General features: G+C 38.4%; 1 protein-coding gene across 1 annotated transcript in view; it reads right to left on the reverse strand.

The window, feature by feature from the left end:
• Window positions 1-3863: 3863 nt before the first annotated feature.
• Window positions 3864-20094, reverse strand: part of LOC137617168 (uncharacterized) — a 184058-nt gene continuing 167827 nt past the window's right edge. The window contains exons 16-18 of the mRNA XM_068347026.1: window positions 16552-16630; window positions 15637-16296; window positions 3864-5879 (exon numbers count right to left, since the gene is read on the reverse strand). Coding sequence (XP_068203127.1) covers window positions 5688-5879; window positions 15637-16296; window positions 16552-16630 — 931 coding nt within the window. The 3' untranslated portion in view covers window positions 3864-5687. The remainder of the gene's footprint in view (window positions 5880-15636; window positions 16297-16551; window positions 16631-20094) is intronic.

Consider the following 20094-nt stretch of genomic DNA (forward strand, 5'->3'; position numbering starts at 1 on the left):
AAATAACATATTTCTCTCATATCTGCCTAACTGTAAAAATCTGATTCATACAACCCCTACCTCTTTTGAAACCACCCTGTACTTCTAAGATTGCATTCTCTGTTTTATCCTTAATCCTGTTAATCAGTACTCTACCATACACTTTTCCAAGTACACTCAACAAACTAATACCCCTTGAATTACAACACTCATGCACATCTCCCTTACCCTTATATAGTGGTACAATACACTCACAAATCCAATCTACTGGTACCATTGACAACACAAAACACAATAAACAATCTCACCAACCATTCAAGTACAGTCACACCCCCTTCCTTCAACATCTCAGCTCTCACACCATCCATATCAGATGCTTTTTCTACTCTCGTTTCATCTAGTGCTCTCCTCACTTCCTCTCTTGTAATCTCTCTCTCTCATTCTCATCTCCCATCACTGGCACCTCAACACCTGCAACAGCAATTATATCTGCCTCCCTATTATCCTCAACATTCAGTAAACTTTCAAAATATTACGCCCACCTTTTCCTTGCCTCCTCTCCTTTTAACAACCTTCCATTTCCATCTTTCACTGTCTCTTCAATTCTACACTATTACTTTGCAGCCATTCTTCAAAAACCCTCTTTTTCTCTTCCATTTATACCTTCACTCCTTCATTCCACCATTCACTGCCCTTCCTCATGCTGCCTCCAACAAACTTCTTGCCACACACATCACTTGCAATTGCAACAAAATTTTCTTTTACTAACTTCCACTCCTCTAGATTACCAGTTTCTCTTACTTTCACTTTGCCATATGCCATTTTCAACCTTTCTTGATATTTACTTTTTACCCCCCTGGTTTTATTAGCTCTTCAACCCTCACTAGTTCCCTCTTACATCCACCTACTCTATTCCCCCACTCTTTTGCTACAACTAATTTTCCTTCCACCAAAAAATGATCAGACATACCGTTAACCATACCCCTAAACACGTGCACGTCTTTCAATCTTCCAAACATTCTTTTAGTTATCAACAACTAATCCATTAATGCCCTTTCTACCACTCTTCCATTTGCCACTCTTACCCATGTATACTTGTTTTCATCTTTCTTTTTGAAAAAGCTAGAACTTATCACTATCTCTTGCTCAACACACATATCTACCAGTCTCTCACCACTCTAATTTTCACCTGGTACGCCATACTTCCCAATGACACCTTCTACCTCTCCAGCGCCCACTCTAGCATTTAAGTCACCCATGACAACTACATAATTCCTTCTACCCAGTCCTTATACACACCTAGTTAATTCATTCCGCTCTTCTTCACTTTTCTCACAACCTGGCACATACGCACTGACAAAAGTCCAACATTCCCTATCCAACCTAACCCTTACCCACATTAGCCTAGATGATATCTCCTTCCATTCCACTACTTTACCCGTCATCCATTCACTCAGCAATGACGACACACCTTCTCTTGCTCTTCCCCTTTCAATCCCAGACACTCTACCAGACATTTCACCAAACATAACTTCACCTTTCCCTTTTATCTTTGTCTCACACAAAGCCAATATATCCATCCTTCTATTCCTAAACATACTTCCAATCTCGCATCTTTTACTCTCTATCGTACTACATCCATGCACATTCAAACACCCCAAAACTAGAGTGCGGGGAGCAGTCACTCTCCCCCCCAGCTCCACCTCTTTGATGTCTCACAGGATTATAATACAGGAGAGGGGGTTCCCAGTCCCCTCGTCCCGTCCCTTTTAGTCGCCTCTTACAACACGCAGGGATACGTTAGCGCTATTCTAATTGTTTCTATAATTAGGAAAAATAAAAATTCATTAAAAAATATGATTTTTCTTAACCATGCAAACCTGACACCTTTAAGCTACACTGTGTGCCTCAACCACTTCACAAGTACTAGGTAAGGTGAAAGAAGGAAACGCTACCTGACAGATGGACTTACTCGGTACATCATGCCATCTATTAATACTACCTCATTAAAAGTTTGAATAACCGTTCAAGCTTCGCAGAAGTCATACTTCTTATAAAGTTCTCAGGATTGTTGAGTTAGCAAAATACAAATAACTTTATAAACATATACAAATTTTTGACTTTTAATAGGAGTATGAGGTGGAATGGATGTTAATCTTGTAACAAGTAAACACAGCCGACTGTGGGTGGGAGGTAAACCACGCTCTCCAGACAGGTAGCCCTACATTCACTTTGACCATACAGATGTACTTCTTAGCATCTTACTATGGTTGAATTTGCCCTTTATTTCCAGATTTTTTCCTATGTGATTGCTTTGATGATGTTGGCTATATTGGCAGACACAGTTGTGCCCTGGTAAATCCAGCCTAGGTTATGGCTGCTACATGAGCAAGCCAGAGGTCGACCTTCTTTAACTACGTACAGTAGTTTCTACAGGAGCAGGAGCAATCCCATTTCTGAGTGTTGTATAGGGAGTGACCTGATTACAATCAACTTGCCAAATTGTCCACTCCATACTCTACCCATGTGAAATACAGTAGCACCAAAACAGATTGAGGCAAAAGTGGAAGCTAAACCTACCTGTTAGGATTGAGATCATGTGTGCATAAATTCATCTGCTCTGAATTTTATGTTTGTCGAAACGCCTTTTCGGCACACTAGTAGGTTATTCGGACAAGACTGCTATCTGAAAATGTTTGTCCCTATAGAAGGAGTGAAGAGAGCCGACTGAGTATTGGAAGAAGAGGAAAAGTTATAGAGAGAGTCTTTGAAGCTTTTCAGCTCCTTCATGCCTCCACTGGTTTCAAAGGCTGCTGCTTCTCCCTTCTAGGCCAAGTCTGTTGTAAGAAGTAAGAAGATGAAGGGAGCCACCGCCCCTCTCCCAAGGAGTTCCTTGAGCAAGACAGGAGTATTGTCTTCCACTAGCAAAGGCAATACCCCTTTGCTTCACGCAGTGCTCTCCCATAATGGTTGTTGATGGTTCTCGCAAGAAATTGCACCTGGCCTTGCTGTAGCTTGCCATTTCTATTGATGATGTCTTGTTGGCAAAGAACTCCTTGAGATCCTAGTAGCTGCTGAATCCCGGAAGTCATCTCACCCTGTTTCTGCTCCCCCCTTGCCCACGGAGGAGAGCATTGTTGCAAGAATCCTGGACGCGTCTTTGCCTGCTGTCACAGACAAGCCCTGTCACCTGCAGCAGAGTTCAAATCAAGTGTTTACAATTGCCAACTCGTGCAACCACTGGGCAATAAATTATGTAAATCAATCCCCAAAAGCGAAGGTTCGTGACATTCGGTTTTCACGTTCTCACTCCCTTGTAGCTAGACGAACTCTTTGCAGATTAGAAAATTGCTTTGTTACCGGTAGAGAAGTCTTCCAGTAGGAAGAACCATCACTTTAAGACTCCCACATACATTGGAAGTGCTGTGTCGAGTTCAGAAGAGAACTCTGGTATTTTATGTCATATTGGATTCCCTGTTCTTTACAGGAAAGTCCTTGGAGACCACACAGCACCTCCCCAAAAAGTTTTTTCCTTCATCAAAACCACTTTTTTTTAACCGTTTTACCCCCGGGGTATTTGGAAATTTCCAACCCTTAACCCCAAGAGGTTATTTTTTTCCCAGCACATTTTGCAGTATATTTTTTTTAAATTGCTCTAACAGCCTTAATTTTTGTCATAGAGAGGTCTGGTTGGTCTCATTCTCTTGGAAAATGCCTGAATTTTCTCAAAAAATATGAAAAACCAATTTTTATAGCATTTTTTTGCAAGGACGTACCAGTACGTCCATGGGGGTAAAGGGATGGCTTTTGTGAAACGTACCAGTACGTCCTTTGGGGGTAAAAGGGTTAATGTCATATTAAGGATGAATCATCAAAACAAAATCTTCCATATCACACATATATTACATCTTCAATGTACAAATAACACTTGAAATGTTAATCGCCATTCACTTTCAGAACTCAAATGTTAGTTATCAAAGTATTCAAATTTATAATCTTAACATTAACATAAATGAAATGCATCAAATGTGTTCATTATATCATAACTGGATTTTAAGGCTCATTAAAAAATAAAAAGTGAATGAAGGGACTAATTTGGAAAAAAAATATAAAAATTCTGAAACAATAACATCACTCCTGCAGTTAATCACAAAAATAAAAAATACAAACTATTACATCACAGGGTAAAGAAAGAAAAACAAGTTGAAAACTGTTGTAACAAACACATCATAATAAAACATGCCATGTATCTTGTTAAAAGTAAACAAGTAATGTAACAAAAGCAAGAGCTTAGGGAATGATCAAGTTCTACATAACCAAAATGCTAAACAAAAGGGATTTAGCCAACCTACACCACTCCTGGTACCAATTTGTTAAGGCCAAACCACCTGATTCATGAAACAGAAAATATCCAGTATAGAAACACTGAAGGAAAATATGCTTAAAAATAATAAAACGTGCAACAAAATACTGAAACTCAATTTTGATTGGTAACTATTACCTATTACATCACAAAGTTAAATACTTCCTTTCAGTTGAATCTATATATCCTTCTCTAACTGGATGTTTTTTCACAGCAAAAAGACCCCAGAGAGACAAAAAGACAGTAGTAGTTTGAAAAGTAGGTTTTACTTCAGTAGCCTTGTTATTGGGATAGTGCACAGTATCATTTTTATCTTATGGATGACCTTACAGATAAGACAGCATCAAAATATATTGCACAATGTTTGGCACAACGAGCACTTAGAATTGTTTGATGGCATTCTTAGATGATCTTGATTATTTTTTCTTTGAGCAAAGGCATGTGAAGTACACCGCATGAAAGACAACCCTATGCTGTGATAGGGGGCCAGGAGTGAGTGTCTCAACAACCCTAGTCAGCACATGTTCAAGGCATGAACAAAATACATTTGAGGCCCTGCTTCAAGAAAAAAGTATAACAGGAATGCTGAATATTGTATAAAAACAAGATAAGCAGTTGTTATCATATAATGAGGAATGGTTAACTGTATGATGATGATAGTAATAATAAAGCAAGAGCAGAATATATTTTTTTCTATAACTAAAAACTAGCACTTGGCCAACAGTCCTCAACCTTTTACTTCCTATAATAGCAAGTTCAATTACAATGGTTTCTTAAGGATCTGACTTGCACACTAAGCCTCCATCTCCACTTGAACAGAGGAAAATTTTTCAAGGCTGAAGAATGTTGCTCCATTTCCTTAAAGTTTAGGGTACATACACAAACCCAAACATTTCTTCTTCACAAACAAATGCATACGAGCCAAACTTAAGAAAAACTTAAAAAGGAATGTAATAAAAATCTTTTGATACTGTGTTGCCACTCCTAAACCTTTAGGAATTACAAGATATTCAAATATATAAATATATAGATATATATAATTGTCACCATGATATAATCAAATCCCTTACAATTAACCATTCTTTATGAAGATATGAGATGACTATTTACAAGTTGTTACACTTACTTTCTAAGCATATTGGAAAGAAGAGAAATGAAGGCACATACAGTATTACCCTTTGACAGTTATTGTAGAGCACAATTAAGTTGAATGACTCCCATGATGAATGGAGTCTGTCTAGTTTAAACAGCGAACACTTTACATAAAATAAAAATCACACGATAATAATGTACTCAATGTGATAAAACAAAGAATAAAACAGGTGCATCTTGACTATGGAGTTCCTTACAACTCCGTGGTAATGACCGTGCGCATTTTGGGAGCCTCAAGCTTGTTGCTTGGTGCAGGAGGATCTGCCACCAACCACGGGGACATTTGGTTTAGAGATGTGTGAATGTTCTTATTCACACCATAACTGCAGTTGCTGGTTGAAGATACAGACCGTGTCACAGGCTGGTTTGCCGTGAAATTTGTCTCCTGAAACATAAAAGCCATGTGAATAAACCAAATTTCCCAATAGGCTTGGTCTTCATACTTACTACTGTAACTTATTTATTTTTACAAATTTACGCAAATTAAATCTTGGCATGCTTGAATATAAATTTATAAACTAAAGATTGGTTATGTTTATCCACAAAAATTGTAAAATAAAGTGAAGTAAAAATACCCATGTATTTCAAGAGTGATGACCCTGTGGTTAGACACTAGATTCTTTCTGAAACTCCTTTCAATGTCACTATATTGCCTCTTGATTTATATGTTTATATAAGATATGTCAATATTACAAATTTTAAAAGTAATCTATATTCTTAGTTATGCAAACCTGACTCCTTTAAAATACGGAAATGACTTCCGTAGAGCTGGTATGGCCAATGAATTCGTTAACGGGGAAGGTAATGACGGTGGTGAGCACGGGCACTTTTGGCCATCTACTCGTGACTGAGAGGGGTGGCTGAGGTAATAACTTAACAAGGACTCAGGTTTGTATAGATAGGAAAAATACATACTACTTTAATTTTTATTTACTTATTTGTTTCTATGTACACATAAACCTTTTGTCTTTTGAAATAGGTTGGATATTTTTCTTCCTAGAAATATCAATCTGACTGGTCCTATACAGGAGTAAAGATGACTAGCATATTGATGAACAGCCTCATCTGTACAAGATTGATAAGTGGTCTAAGGAGGGATCTCATGCCCAAAGCGAATAGCAGTCTGGCATGTGATGATCAATGGGTTGGTATATACTATACCATCCTTCCCCTCATCTAGGGAGGATAGAGGAGATGTTTCTCTATATTCAATAGAATGGAGCTCAAAAGTATAGCTTACCAGCATCAAGTCATATCTAGCGAGTAGCAGTTTGACCCCTTCATCCATAAGAGGGGAAAGAAAAAATAAAGGGGAATAGCTCGACATTCTACCTTTCGTTCCAGACAATCATCTAGGCATTTCCACAGGCAAGACACTTCCTGTCCCATTTGGGATCTGGGCTGGCTACACAATTACTTGAGGAGGACCAAGCATAAACGTATCAAGGAACTTGCGGGTACACTCCCATAAATAAAAGGTGATAAAGATTGTTTGACATTTCCATACCCTATCCTTCTGCACCTCGCTAACTGGGTGCTTCATATAGGCTAAGGTGGGGCCTATACAGTACTACTCAAGTCCTGGACCTGGCTGGTACCTTAATCATCTCAGCAGTCGAGGTGTTTATTTTACAAACAGTCTCACAAAGCAAGAAAGAGTGTTTCTTGACAGCTCTTTCTTAGTTCTACTAGTGATATGGAAGATTCGCTGACACTCCGGTCCGAGATGTCATGTCCTCTTCATATGGCATCGCGAAACCCTAATGGAACACAGATGCATCTCCTCGCAATTGCCTCTCAACTTTTTGTATAGAAATGGGGGTGGAAAAAATCTCAAACCTGGGGTCATGAGACTCTTGGTTCCGAGTCTTGGCCATGAACTCTGGCACAAAACTGAATTTCCTGCCATTCCTAAGGATGGGTGACTAAATAAGAGAGACCGACAACAGCGAGAGGAGGATCAATGACACTGATCATGACAGACGCAAGAATTAGCTCAGACTATTCCCGCTGCTGATCTAGGCAGGGAGTGACTAGAGAAGGGAGTAGAGTCCACTATCCGAGAAGGGCATAGGAAAGGTGAAGGACGGCACTAAAGCACCTTCAGCACCTAGCCAACAGGTGTACAGGGCTGTACGCTTTTGAATCATCTGGGCCATGGTCCCATGGGGCTGTGGCTCTGGACCTCATGATGCCGAAACCACTCGGGTGTTAGCATAGGGTGGTGTAATGGAGCCCTTTCCTTATGACTACGTCTGGCCTTTTTAGACTCCTTCCTCTTTCTTCTTCTACTTAGAAGGAGCACCAGAATCAGTCAAAAGAAAGAGATGGACGAGGAAGAAGAGTTGGAGGAGAAAAGAGAACACTTGCATTTGTTCCCTTACCAACCTTCACCTTTGGCTCTGCAAGAAAAGGAGCCATAGTCTGAGCGACCATCAACAATGACGCTCCTCCGAGGGAAAAAAACAACACTAATTGCACCAACAGGAACCACAACACAGAGGAACACTCATGGGGAAGGGGGTAGGCACACTCACAGGGCTTGCGAAATTGACACGGGCTGGGGTCACAGGCACAGGGAGAGAGGGCTGCAGGGTCTAGGACAACAGGATCAGGTGAGACAAATGTGACACCATGTACTGGGGCAACATGCACTGATGATATTGGACCCAGAGTCAAATTATGACTATGCTTAGGAATAGCAACTTGTGATGGAACCTTATTTTATATCGGTGAACATCCATACCATCAGCACTGGCACTGTTGCCGATAAGCGGTCCTTCAGTCCTTTTGGACTTGAGAATCACAGGAGGAATCGCTCAAACAGAAGGAGCCGTAGCAGTCGGACTTGACAAGGGGAAAAAAAAAAAGGCCCTTCTTAAGTGTCTTCTTGAGTATTTCCCCCCCCCAAAAAAAATATACAGGAGTAGGGAGCATAAAACCTGCCATTGCACAGGAGACTACAACCTACACTTAACACACTGGGATGACTGCGAACAATCATACCTCCTACACTCGACACAATGGGATGACTGCAAACAGTCATGCCTCCTGACAAGACACACAAAGAGATTGTGAATCAACAGCCAGTTTTGCCATAAACTTGTTGCAACGTTCACACTTTCCCTAGAAAGTACAAATCTCTTGCTTCACATCCATCACAAAAATCAACACCTAACATTTACTTTCTACAAAGAAAAAGGTCAAAGCTTTTGGTTAGGCTGCAACTGCACATCCATACTTGTTGCAACCAAAATCAAAGAAGAGCTAATGACAAGTAAGGGGGGTGAGGCTATTTGCCCAAACTCACTGACTGTTTTTAACTACCATGTTAACATATTCAAAGGGCGTTTCAGCTCCTCTAAGACATTTCCCTTTTGTAATGGGTGAAAGGTTTGTTTGTATACACAGGCACAAAAACAATATTCTATCAACATTTTTCCCATAACAAAGAGCAATATTTATTGGTAAATCAGCCTTTTTCAATAATAACGGTAGGTTATTCTTTACGTTAACCTTATCTAAAGCTTTTGTCAAATAATATAATTTTACATATATTTGAATGATGGCTACACTTATTTGAGTTTTTTTTGTCTGAATACCTCTCTATATGACACATTGGACATTGTCTTTATATAAAAAAAACTTATATTTTAGTAACTATATTCACTTTGATTTAAGATTTCTATAATTCTTCTATAGTATTTAATAAGTCAGTAATGATAATACAGTATACATTACTGTATGGAAAAATATAATCAGGCATAAATTTAACAATAACACTTCAATGCCAGCCCTCACTGAAAGAAAGACTCACTTTAAAGATAAAGATGATAACAGAGTCATCTGTAGCTTTTCATGGGGCAACTGAATCATTATTAATTTAAGTAACATATATTCTATCTCTGAAAGGAAAATTTTCCTCGAGAAACTTCTACAATAAGGTCACATATGTGACCACATTTATAACCTTAGACTAAACTATTGGGATTTTCAATAATGTAAAAATGGACAATAAAAAATGGAAAAAAAAAATCATATAAAACATATAAGAGGTGACAGTGCATTTATAAACAATACTATCTCAAATGTAATACATAATCTTTTTTATTATTAGTCCATGGGCCCAGATCCCAAATGTCATTCACCGGGACCAATCAAGGTGGGCAAATTATGGTTGTTATGTTTACTTGCTATATTGTATACCTGTAGTTTATATTTTGATATAACCATTCTTGACTAGTAGCCTAATAATGGCTATACAGTGATACCTCGGTAGTCGAACGACTCTATACTCGAACAATTCGGAGTTCGACCAAAATTTTCGAGAAATTTTTGCTGCGGTGCTCGACCAAAAATTCGGTACTCGACCAGCCGAACACGTGACGACCGCATGGGCTTTGTGATGATCGCGCCATCTCGGCCACTCTCGCTTGTTCGGGAAGCATCAGTTCTCTCGAGAGCGTCACTCAGACAACGCGCGATCAGCATTCGTTGTGATTTAGTGATTTTCAGTGCTTTTAATTGCTTTTTTAGCTTTCATAATGAGTCCCAAGAAAGTAATGAGTGTTAAGGGGAAGGAGAAGAGGAAAACAGTGCGAACAACGATCGAGTTGAAGAAGGAAATTATAGCGAAATATGAGAATGGTGTACGAGTGTCCGATTTAGCGGTAGAATACGGAATGGCGAAGTCGACCATTTCTACGTTTTTAAAGCATAAAGAAATGATTAAGAAGGCGAATGTTGCAACGGGAGTTACGGCGGTAACTAAGCAAAGGCCACAAGTGATTGAGGAGATGGAAAAGTTGCTTTTAATATTTATTAAAGAAAAACAGTTGGCCGGGGAAAGTGTTAGTGAAGCGTTCATTTGTGAAAAAGCGTTGCATATCTATGAAGAATTAGTGAAGAAAAGTCCGAGTACCAGTGAAAGTGATTCATTTACATTTAAAGCGAGCAGGGGTTGGTTTGAAAAGTTTCGTAATAGAACAGGTATTCATCGTGTTACTAGGCATGGGGAGGCAGCTAGTTCGGATCAAATTGCAGCCGATAAATACGTGGGGGAATTCGATCGGTACATAAATGAACAAAATTTGATCGCACAACAAGTCTTTAATTGTGATGAGACTGGGTTATTTTGGAAGAAAATGCCAGCCAATACGTACATTACCAAGGACGAGACGAAGATGCCAGGTCACAAGCCAATGAAAGATAGGCTAACATTGTTGCTGTGTGCAAATGCAAGTGGCGATTGCAAGATCAAACCCTTGTTAGTGTACCACTCGGACAACCCCCGGGTGTTCAAACGAAATAATATTTGTAAAAGTGCACTACCAGTTATGTGGCGCTCGAACACTAAATCTTGGGTCACAAGACAATTCTTTACTGAGTGGATAAACGAAGTGTTTGCCCCCCAGGTTAAGGCTTACCTCATTGAAAAGAGCTTGCCAATGAAATGTCTTCTGGTTATGGACAATGCTCCTGCACATCCTCCAGGTCTCGAGGATGACTTGAAAGAAGAATACAGCTTTATCAAAATCAAATTCTTGCCCCCCAATACTACTCCCATACTCCAGCCCATGGACCAACAGGTCATTTCAAACTTCAAAAAACTCTATACCAAGGCCCTTTTCAGAAAGTGTTTTGAAGTGACCAGTGACACGAAGTTGACCCTAAAGGAATTCTGGAAGGAACACTTCAGCATCCTCAACTCTGTTAACATGATTGACCAAGCTTGGCGAGGTGTGACCTATAGGACATTGAACTCTGCCTGGCGTAAGCTGTGGCCATCATGTGTCACAGAGAGGGAGTTTGAAGGTTTCCAACCAGAGGCGGGTCCAAGCACTGCTACCCCTGTAATTTCTGATGACACTGATGTCGTTGAGGAAATTGTTGTCATGGGCAGGAGTTTGGGGCTTGAGGTCGACAAGGATGATATTGATGAGCTTGTAGAAAGCCATTCTACCGAGTTGACTGTGGAGGAATTGTTGCACCTGCAACAACAACAGCAGCAGGATCTGATTGTGGAGCAGGAATCTTCAGAAGAGGATGAGGTAAGGGAGGATGTTCCAAGTTCTCTCATCAATGAAATTTGTTCCAAGTGGGCAGATGTGCAGGCTTTTGCTGAAAAATACCACCCAGAAATTGCAGTAGCAAACCGGGCAGTGCATATGTTTAATGATAGTGTCATGTATCATTTTCGAAGAATACTGCAGAGGAGGAAGAAACAATTAACAATAGACCAGTTTTTCACAAAAGAAAAGAAAGCTGCTACATCAAAGCCTGTTTCTCCTCCAAAGAAGAGACAAAGAAGAGAAGAAACCCCTGAAATAGATCTGCCCACCCTTTCATTGGAGAGAGAAACAACTCCTGAAGGAGAACTACCCCGCCACATCATGGAAGGGGACTCTCCTTCCAAGCAGTAACCTCCCCCTTCCATCCTCTCCACATCCATCCCTGTATGCCATCGAACCGCTGCTCAAAGGTATGTTCACTACAGTACAGAAAATGGTTTAAAATTGTTTTATTTTAGTACAGTAAATGGTTTAAAATTGTTTTATAGGATTTTCTGACCAATTTCATACACATTTAGATAATTATTGTTGTTTAGGTACACGTTTTATTAATATTTTGGGCCTGTTCGAGTGCTTGGGAACGGAATAGAATATATACCATTATTTCTTATGGGGAAAAAAAATTCGGTACTCGAACAAATCGGAGGTCGAACACGGATCTCGAACGGATTATGGTCGAGTACCGAGGTATCACTGTATCAGCTTGAATGACCATCCCCATAAACATGATACATGATGAATGCCCAGTGATATTACTGTCTGTTTTTGTAATGGTGAATAATGAACAACTAGCAAATATAGTAGGTTACATTAAGTGTTAAGATGTAGGTGGTGTACCCTTAATTCATGAAATACAACAAAAACATTGCATGAAGACATTGTTGAGAGTTTTTATCAATATTTCATTGCATATTCAATATCTAAATTTTAATGAAGCTAATCCTTTTGATAATAGAACTGGTCTATTAAAGCATGGTCATTTAATATGTTGTATTGTGGTTAAACTACTGGTAAAGGATACGAGCGAGAAGCTCATCCCCCTCAACATTCTGAAGATTCACTTTTGGCCCAGCACATCGAGGGGGTTTGAGGAGAGAAGTTAGGTTAAAGGACTTACGTTTGTATAGCTAGGAAAAATACAAATTACTTTAAAAATTTGTGATTTAGTTTGCAATTTATTACTGCACTACATACAAACCACCATCCTTTAATAGAGACTCGCTGCTTGGCGGGTTGAAAGTCTTCCCTAGAACTGAACTGGATGGTTTTTTCTACCATGGAAGTGTCCAGCTGCCTGGTTCTATATGAGAGCAAAACGGTGGCTCCAGCAACCTCCCAACTGTCTTTCATAAGGATCAGAAGGCTGACAGGACCTGGGTTGTACATGGCAAAAGGGAAATCAGTTTGGAATAAAATACATCTATGATGATGAATGGTTGGTATGAATTTCACCATCCTCTCCCTCATTAGGTTAGATGGGTGAGACGCTTCTTCAGTGCTAAAGAATGGAGCTCAGAAGTGTAAGGTCACAACACCAGGTTCAATCCAGCATAAGATGCTTTGACTGCTTTGTCCCCAAAAGGGGGAAATAAAAATAAAGAGCCAGTCATTCTATCACTCATTGCAAATTTTCATTTCACATTACCATAGATGTGAAGCTTCCTGTCTCATAAGGAAGCTGGGTTGGTTACCGCAGGACCAAGCACAAAGGTGTAAAGGGTCGTGGGTATAATCCCATAATTCTTCTTTCCCACTATTATTATTATTATTACTTGCTGAGCTATTCCTACATTAAGGGGTCGGTTGCCTGATGCACCCTTTCCAATGCCTTCTATCAAAGGCATTCTCTTCCAACCAAACCTCTAGTTTCCTTATCATCCTTCACATTATCTCACCATCTAATTCTCTGCCTCCCTCTTGACCTTCCCCCTCTAACATGTTCCTCCCAAGCCCTCCTCACTCCTTCCCCACCATCCAGCCTCAACACATGCCTAAACCATCTGTTTTGACACCAATCTTTCCTACTCCTTGTAGAGCCCAAGCTTTTGATCCATACATTACCACTGGTCTTATTACAGTACTATATATCTTGACTCTTAGCTTGATTGGCATTTTCTTATTCTTATCACAAACCACTTCTGCTAACTCCGCCAAAGCTAATTTTACCCTATTCTCAACTTCAGCCTCACATCCTCCCTTTTGACTTACAGTTGATCCTGAGTATTTACTGTAAGTAGTTCCCTTTTTTATAGCTGAGCCTCTACTTTCATGTAAAGCTATCCTATCCTTATCTTCTCTACTGGTAACCCTAGCTTGACTAGAAGGCCATAAAATGATGTATCTCTTCCAAACTCCAGACCTCAGCACCTGGCCCACTGATAGGTTTCTACTAAAAGCTAAAATGGGGCCTATACCCCTGAAATCATGAGCCGTGGTCCTAGCTGGTACCTCGAACCCCTTAGCGATTGAGGCATACGTTCTAAGAAGCCAGAAAGAGATTGTGGTCCTTGGCACCTCTATGAAATTGGATTCCTTGAAACCTGTTTCTTGATCCAGCCAGTGCTAATGAAAAGTCGCTGACAATCAGACCTGAGATGTCGGGTCCTTTTAAGATAGCACAGCAGTGTGCAAACACACAAAAGCATTTCCTCTCGATCACCCCCAACGCTTCATGTAGAGAAGGGATGTAGAGGGGATGGAGTTTTGGCCACGAACTCTGGCACAAAACTGAAGGAGACCTTCCACCCCTCAGCACGGGTGACTACCTAAGAGAGACAATACAACACACCTGCTCTTTCAAGAGTCAAACATCTGTCTGACAACCATCTAAAAGGCTCATACAGGGTATGCATAAGAGTTTTGAGTATGAGGGTCACGTCCAACTTCAGAGGCCTGAGGTCCTATGGCTATGCGAGACCCCTCGAAGCTCCTCAATCTACACAGGGACGGGTGAAGAGCTTCCAGCTTCCAAACACTGAAGGTACACTACACACAAACAAAACCTAAAAGGCACTCAGATACAGATCCAAGGGCTCCTTGCTCCTGACGCATACTCCCTGGGGATGAAACTAGGGGCAGCAGCAGCAGATGCACCCACTCAGTAGGCTGAAGTAGCATAAGAGTTCTTTGATGTCTTCTTGGGTATTGCCAAAACAGACACTGGCAAAGGCATAACTTGCTTCTTTACCTTCAGGGCACCCTCCACCAGTAATTCACTACCTGTTAAACAATTCTAATGACCGTCTCCAACTTGCACTGAAACAATCTCCCTCTTAAAGGACAATGGTTTGTATATTGCCTGCGAACAAATTTTTGATTGAGTACAGATAATGACCATATAGTAATATCTGTAAGGTACCCATGTGTTTTACTGGGCATACCGTTGAGGAAAAAAATGTCATGATAATGTTCATTCCCATTACATCCATAATGGCGATCAATGCAAAAATAGAATACCTAAACAAGACGTTATGCTATTCATCTGGAACAGTTGTCACATTTTATTCATTGTGTTGGGACAAATAAATTGATCCTTTGCCCACCCGATAGTACTGACAACTTGCCGGGCTCATGGACTATATGAAAGCTAATTTACATAACCGAGATAATCCAGAAAAATAAATTGTGACCCACCGACTTACATATGACACCAATGTCATAATCCTCCTTTTGTAAGATGAATGGATGAAAGTAAAATAAAATTACTTGTATAAAATAACTTTTGTGAATAAATTTTTTTTACTTTGAGGCATTGTTCAACTTTAAATATTATCCCTATTTCCATTTTGTAATGGAGAATAGGGTTGGTTCATAAGCAGAGCAAAACAACTAATTATTTTTATTCCAACTATAATATTGAGTTATTAATAATTGTTCACTTGAGGTTCACAAGTGAAATTATGAATAATTAAACAAAAATAATAGTATATGTATTGGAAAACTATTAAAAATACTGTGCTTAGGTCCCTTTAAATGAGGTAATGAACATTATTACTCTTACAAAGTACAAAAAATGCAGCAGTGATAAAATGCAATGGTAAAAGTCCTCAGATCAACAAAGGTAAAACTTACTTTTTCTAAATCTTGGTTGGTTGGATGTTCTATGGAGAGGGATGCAGGAGGGGAGCTTGCCTGAGAGGACGTAGAAGAAGTAAGAGAACGAGGGGATTGAGGAGGGGAAGGAACATCTTCAGCTCCAGTAGGATCAGGAGAGTAAGGTGGACTGGGATTGGCTTCAAGACCATTTCCAGTGACCTCCTCTGCCTCACTACTGGAGGCTGCTTTGCTCCCAGTCAGAGTGGAAGTTGTGGAGCTCAGGGAGGATGGAGAAGACTTTGTGAAAGGGTTTACAGGGGCAGCTGGCATGCTGAAGGGATTATTGTTATTAGTAGAGCTAATGAAAGGGTTGTCTGTCTTGATAATACTAGAAGCAAATGGGTTGAAAGGATTGAAGCTATTATGAGCATTAGCAACAGGGACACTGGTTTGGGAATCTGCATTGTCGTGAGAGTGGCTACTAATGTTATGGAGATCTAAGGGTTTTGTCTGGCTGGGGCTAGTGAAATGAATGACAGTGACAGGGGTAGGGTCTAGCTGGAGGAGGGGTGTAGGGTCCTCATTAGGGTGAAGATCTCTCCCTTCCCAACCTTCCAATAACAGGGAGGAGGATAGGTTGTTGTTGGTGTTGCTAGCATCTCCAGCACCCAGGGACAGTGTCAGCTTGTCACCACCCTTCATGATAACCAAGCAATGTATAAAAAATAACATAAAATACAAACAAAACAGAACAAAGTGTGAAAGCAAAAATAAAATATATCTCAAGCTCAAAAATATACTGTAATACAAGGAAAGACAATTGGAACTCATTACATTAGCTGTGCAACTCAAAATCAAATTTGCATTACATAAAATTGAAAATCAAAGCAAAATACAAAGAGCAAAAACAAAAGCTCCAACAATGGATTAGAAATCACACATCCAACTTACCACAGAGACAAACGTAGCACCATCACTGTTCCCACTGACATCAGCATTCCCAGCTTTTTTCATACGAGGCAAAGAGCCACTGAAAAGCCACATTCAAATATAAAAGAACCAACATTAATATTGTCCAATGTAAGCAATCCAAATACAAATATATATAAGAAACAACATTAATACTGCACCATATATACAATTCATGTACAAATATAAAAGTACCAACAATAGTACTGTACATTGTACCATGTAAAATGACACATCCTCTAATTTGTCCCATTTCGAGAAATATATTTCCTATAGCGTTACTGATTTAACAATAACTGATGAAGATCACAAAATGGTTTGGGAACATAGTGGCTTATTTTTTCCTATTAGGATATCAAAATTATGCAAACCTGCCAGTAAGTAGAAAGATTTGTCTTCAAGATTATCATTGTATGTACAAAATATGAATGTATGATTTTCAGGATTGTGACGCCCAATATTCATATCTATACTCAAAATGGACTATTATTTAACAGAAATCTGAAGGTTGTGGTGATTAAATGTGTCTTAGTGTAAAATGAATCTTATAAAAGAAAAATTACACAATCCCTGATGAGTTACAGGTATTGGCCTATGCATAACATAACAAAATAATGTAAACAAAAGGTCAAAATTCAGTTTTGTTAAAAATAGGGTCATAGTATAAAAATCTATAAATTAATGGTATGATGAATAGCTTATCAAAAAAGTAACGAAAGATATTAAAAGATAAATAAAAATTAATATATTCCTGTCATTTGCACAGTTATGAAAACATATTTCTGACAATGCTTACTTTTCAAAGAAATGAAAAATGAAAACTACATGAAAGCAAACCCCTTTCAATTAGTCAACATAAGGGGGGATGGTGTCAGTAACCACACACGGTGAACTGTAGACATTATTTAACAGTCTTTACAGCGTTCCTTGACCACTAACTGCACTTGCTTTATATTCTACTGTAACTCCATTCCTGCTTTCTTTCTTCCAATTTTCTATTCAATCTCTTTACTTTTACTCCAGAATAGTTGTAGTTTCCAAACACCAGGCTATGTTAATCCAAATTTATAAATACAATCCAACTTTCAATTGCATGTACTACTTACCTTTTAGCAAACATTGGGCAGTGGAATAGCCCTTGCAGGGATATTTTTCAAGTTATCTTTATCCCTTGGTTAATTTTGTGTTCATTGATTATTATAAACTACATAAGTAATTAGTTTTACTTAATGTTAATAATAATATCAATAAAAAAGTTCCCAACAAATTGTATACACCATTAATGAAACTTGTGAGGAGGGCATATTAAAAAAAAAAAAAAACAATACTGTTACCACAGGATTAGGAATAGAATTGAAGAGTAAGATAAGTACTGCTGGAGGAAAAGGAGAAAATCACTTGAATGCTAAATAAATTATAATACAGTAACTTACTTCATTTAAAAGATTACAATTTTTGATTCATGCCGCGTAAAATTATAAACATGAGAGCTTCAAGTGTGAAACTAAATTTAAGGAAAACCTATTCACAAAAGATGAAAATGGATACAGTATTTACAAAAATTACCTTCAAAATTTAAATAACTTAAGACTATGAAGAAATCAAGAAAAGCACATAACAGCTCTTCCTACAGTCTCTATCTTAAGTTAACCCTCTGGTGATCCCGCCATACCAAAATTGCTGTCTCATGAATTGTAAACTATTTTACTGCGAGCTATGACTATCTAATTTACATTGTCGTTGCGTAGTGTGACCAACAAAGGAATATAGATAAAAAGAAACTGAAATTGCATTAGAAAGCTGAATACATCTCTATAGCTAAATGTAGGGCACGTCATCAGATCCTCAGAGGGTTAAAGAACTTTATTAATGATTGGTTCACTAGTGGAAAAAATATATTTTCTATATTTTATCAGTAACATTTATTAGCGTACCAATATTGCAAGCCTAACCTGTTACTTTTTCAGGCAAGGTTACTAACTTTACGTGGGATTACTATACCCTGCCATTTGGAGTTTATGCTTTAATTGAAATATATACAATTTGTTCATAAAAGAAAACTCTTTGGTACAACACAGGAACATAAATGGTGAGCTACACCTAAAGATGCACTCTTTGGCGCAGGCTTTAACAGTTCCCCTTTACTGTACTTAAACAAGATGACCCTTTCACTCACTGCCCCATTTTGCTTTGGAGGTGCAGACCAAAATGGTATTTTCCATTTATTTTTATTTCATTTTGTAAGCTACAAAGAAAAGGTAATTTCTTTAATTTCAACATTTGCAAATTGGGGTTGTAGCTCTAGCTATGTCTCTTTCAAATCAGGTAGGAATTGATGGGTCATTTCTTGCTACTATTATTGAATTTATAACTACAGTAAAAGATTGCAAGGTATGATTGTTAGAGACCATAATGACTACAGGAATATACCTAAGTTTATCTAGGGTAGTATTTTTGCTCCTTTTATTTTCTTATATGAATGATAGGTGGTTTGGCCTTGAAAATAAGCTTATGCAGATGTTGCTGATCATTTTGCATCAATTTCATCTCAAAAATGCTAACCTGTGACTGCTGAGTCCTTCACCAAAGATCTAGCTGAAATTATGAGGAAAAAGTTAGCCCCACTGGAAGTAGCTCAAGGGCATTGGATCCTCCCATCCCAATCTTTTCATTCATAAAGATTCTTCAACCTCATGTAGCTCATTAAAAATTCTAGCTGTGATCCTTGATTGCAAATTTACTTCTAAAAAACATATCTAGTCTGTCTCTACTCAAATGGCACCAAAAACTTTCAAAATGTATGAAGACATGTTTTACTTCTTTTTTTCCACAATGTTTTAAATACTGCCTTCAGTAGCTGATTCTCATCTTAACTTGGACAAAAACTTGCAGTCTATTAAATTCCTTATCCCTGACGTGGATATTAATCTATAACAACATCATTTAACAGCAACTTTCTCCACACAGATGCCTTTTTTTTACTTAAGGTTCAATAGTACACAATATTCTAAGTTTTATTCTGACTGTGACCATATAATGAAATTATCTTTCCAACCAAATAGTTCAATCAATGGAATTTCAGAAGTTAAACTTGATGCAGATGTTCTTCTAATGAGCAGATTGACTCAGTCTTATTTCAAAGTGTTACTTATCTGTTTTAACATTATTATTCATCTTGATATATTCTTTTTCTTTTACAGTTTATTTTTTACTCCTCAATTTATCTTTTGTACTGAACTAATGTTCCTTTTGGTACCAATGGTTGCAGCTTGGATAATACAATAATAATAATAATAATAGATTATGCTCAATGTTATAAATCTAATAACAAAGGCCAGTCATATTTCATATGTTGATTCAAGTTATACAGCTATCAGTTTGAAAAAGATATCTTATGTTCATTAACACTTCTTCCTGCATACAGGAAAGTGACTTGAAGCAATGTAATGATCATGCTTAGCCTGCAATTTGTTAGCAACTTTTTGAAAATATACACATGGTACCAATTTGAATTTCTATAAAATA

This window comes from Palaemon carinicauda, chromosome 23, assembly GCF_036898095.1.
Source record: "Palaemon carinicauda isolate YSFRI2023 chromosome 23, ASM3689809v2, whole genome shotgun sequence".
Taxonomy (NCBI): domain Eukaryota; kingdom Metazoa; phylum Arthropoda; class Malacostraca; order Decapoda; family Palaemonidae; genus Palaemon; species Palaemon carinicauda.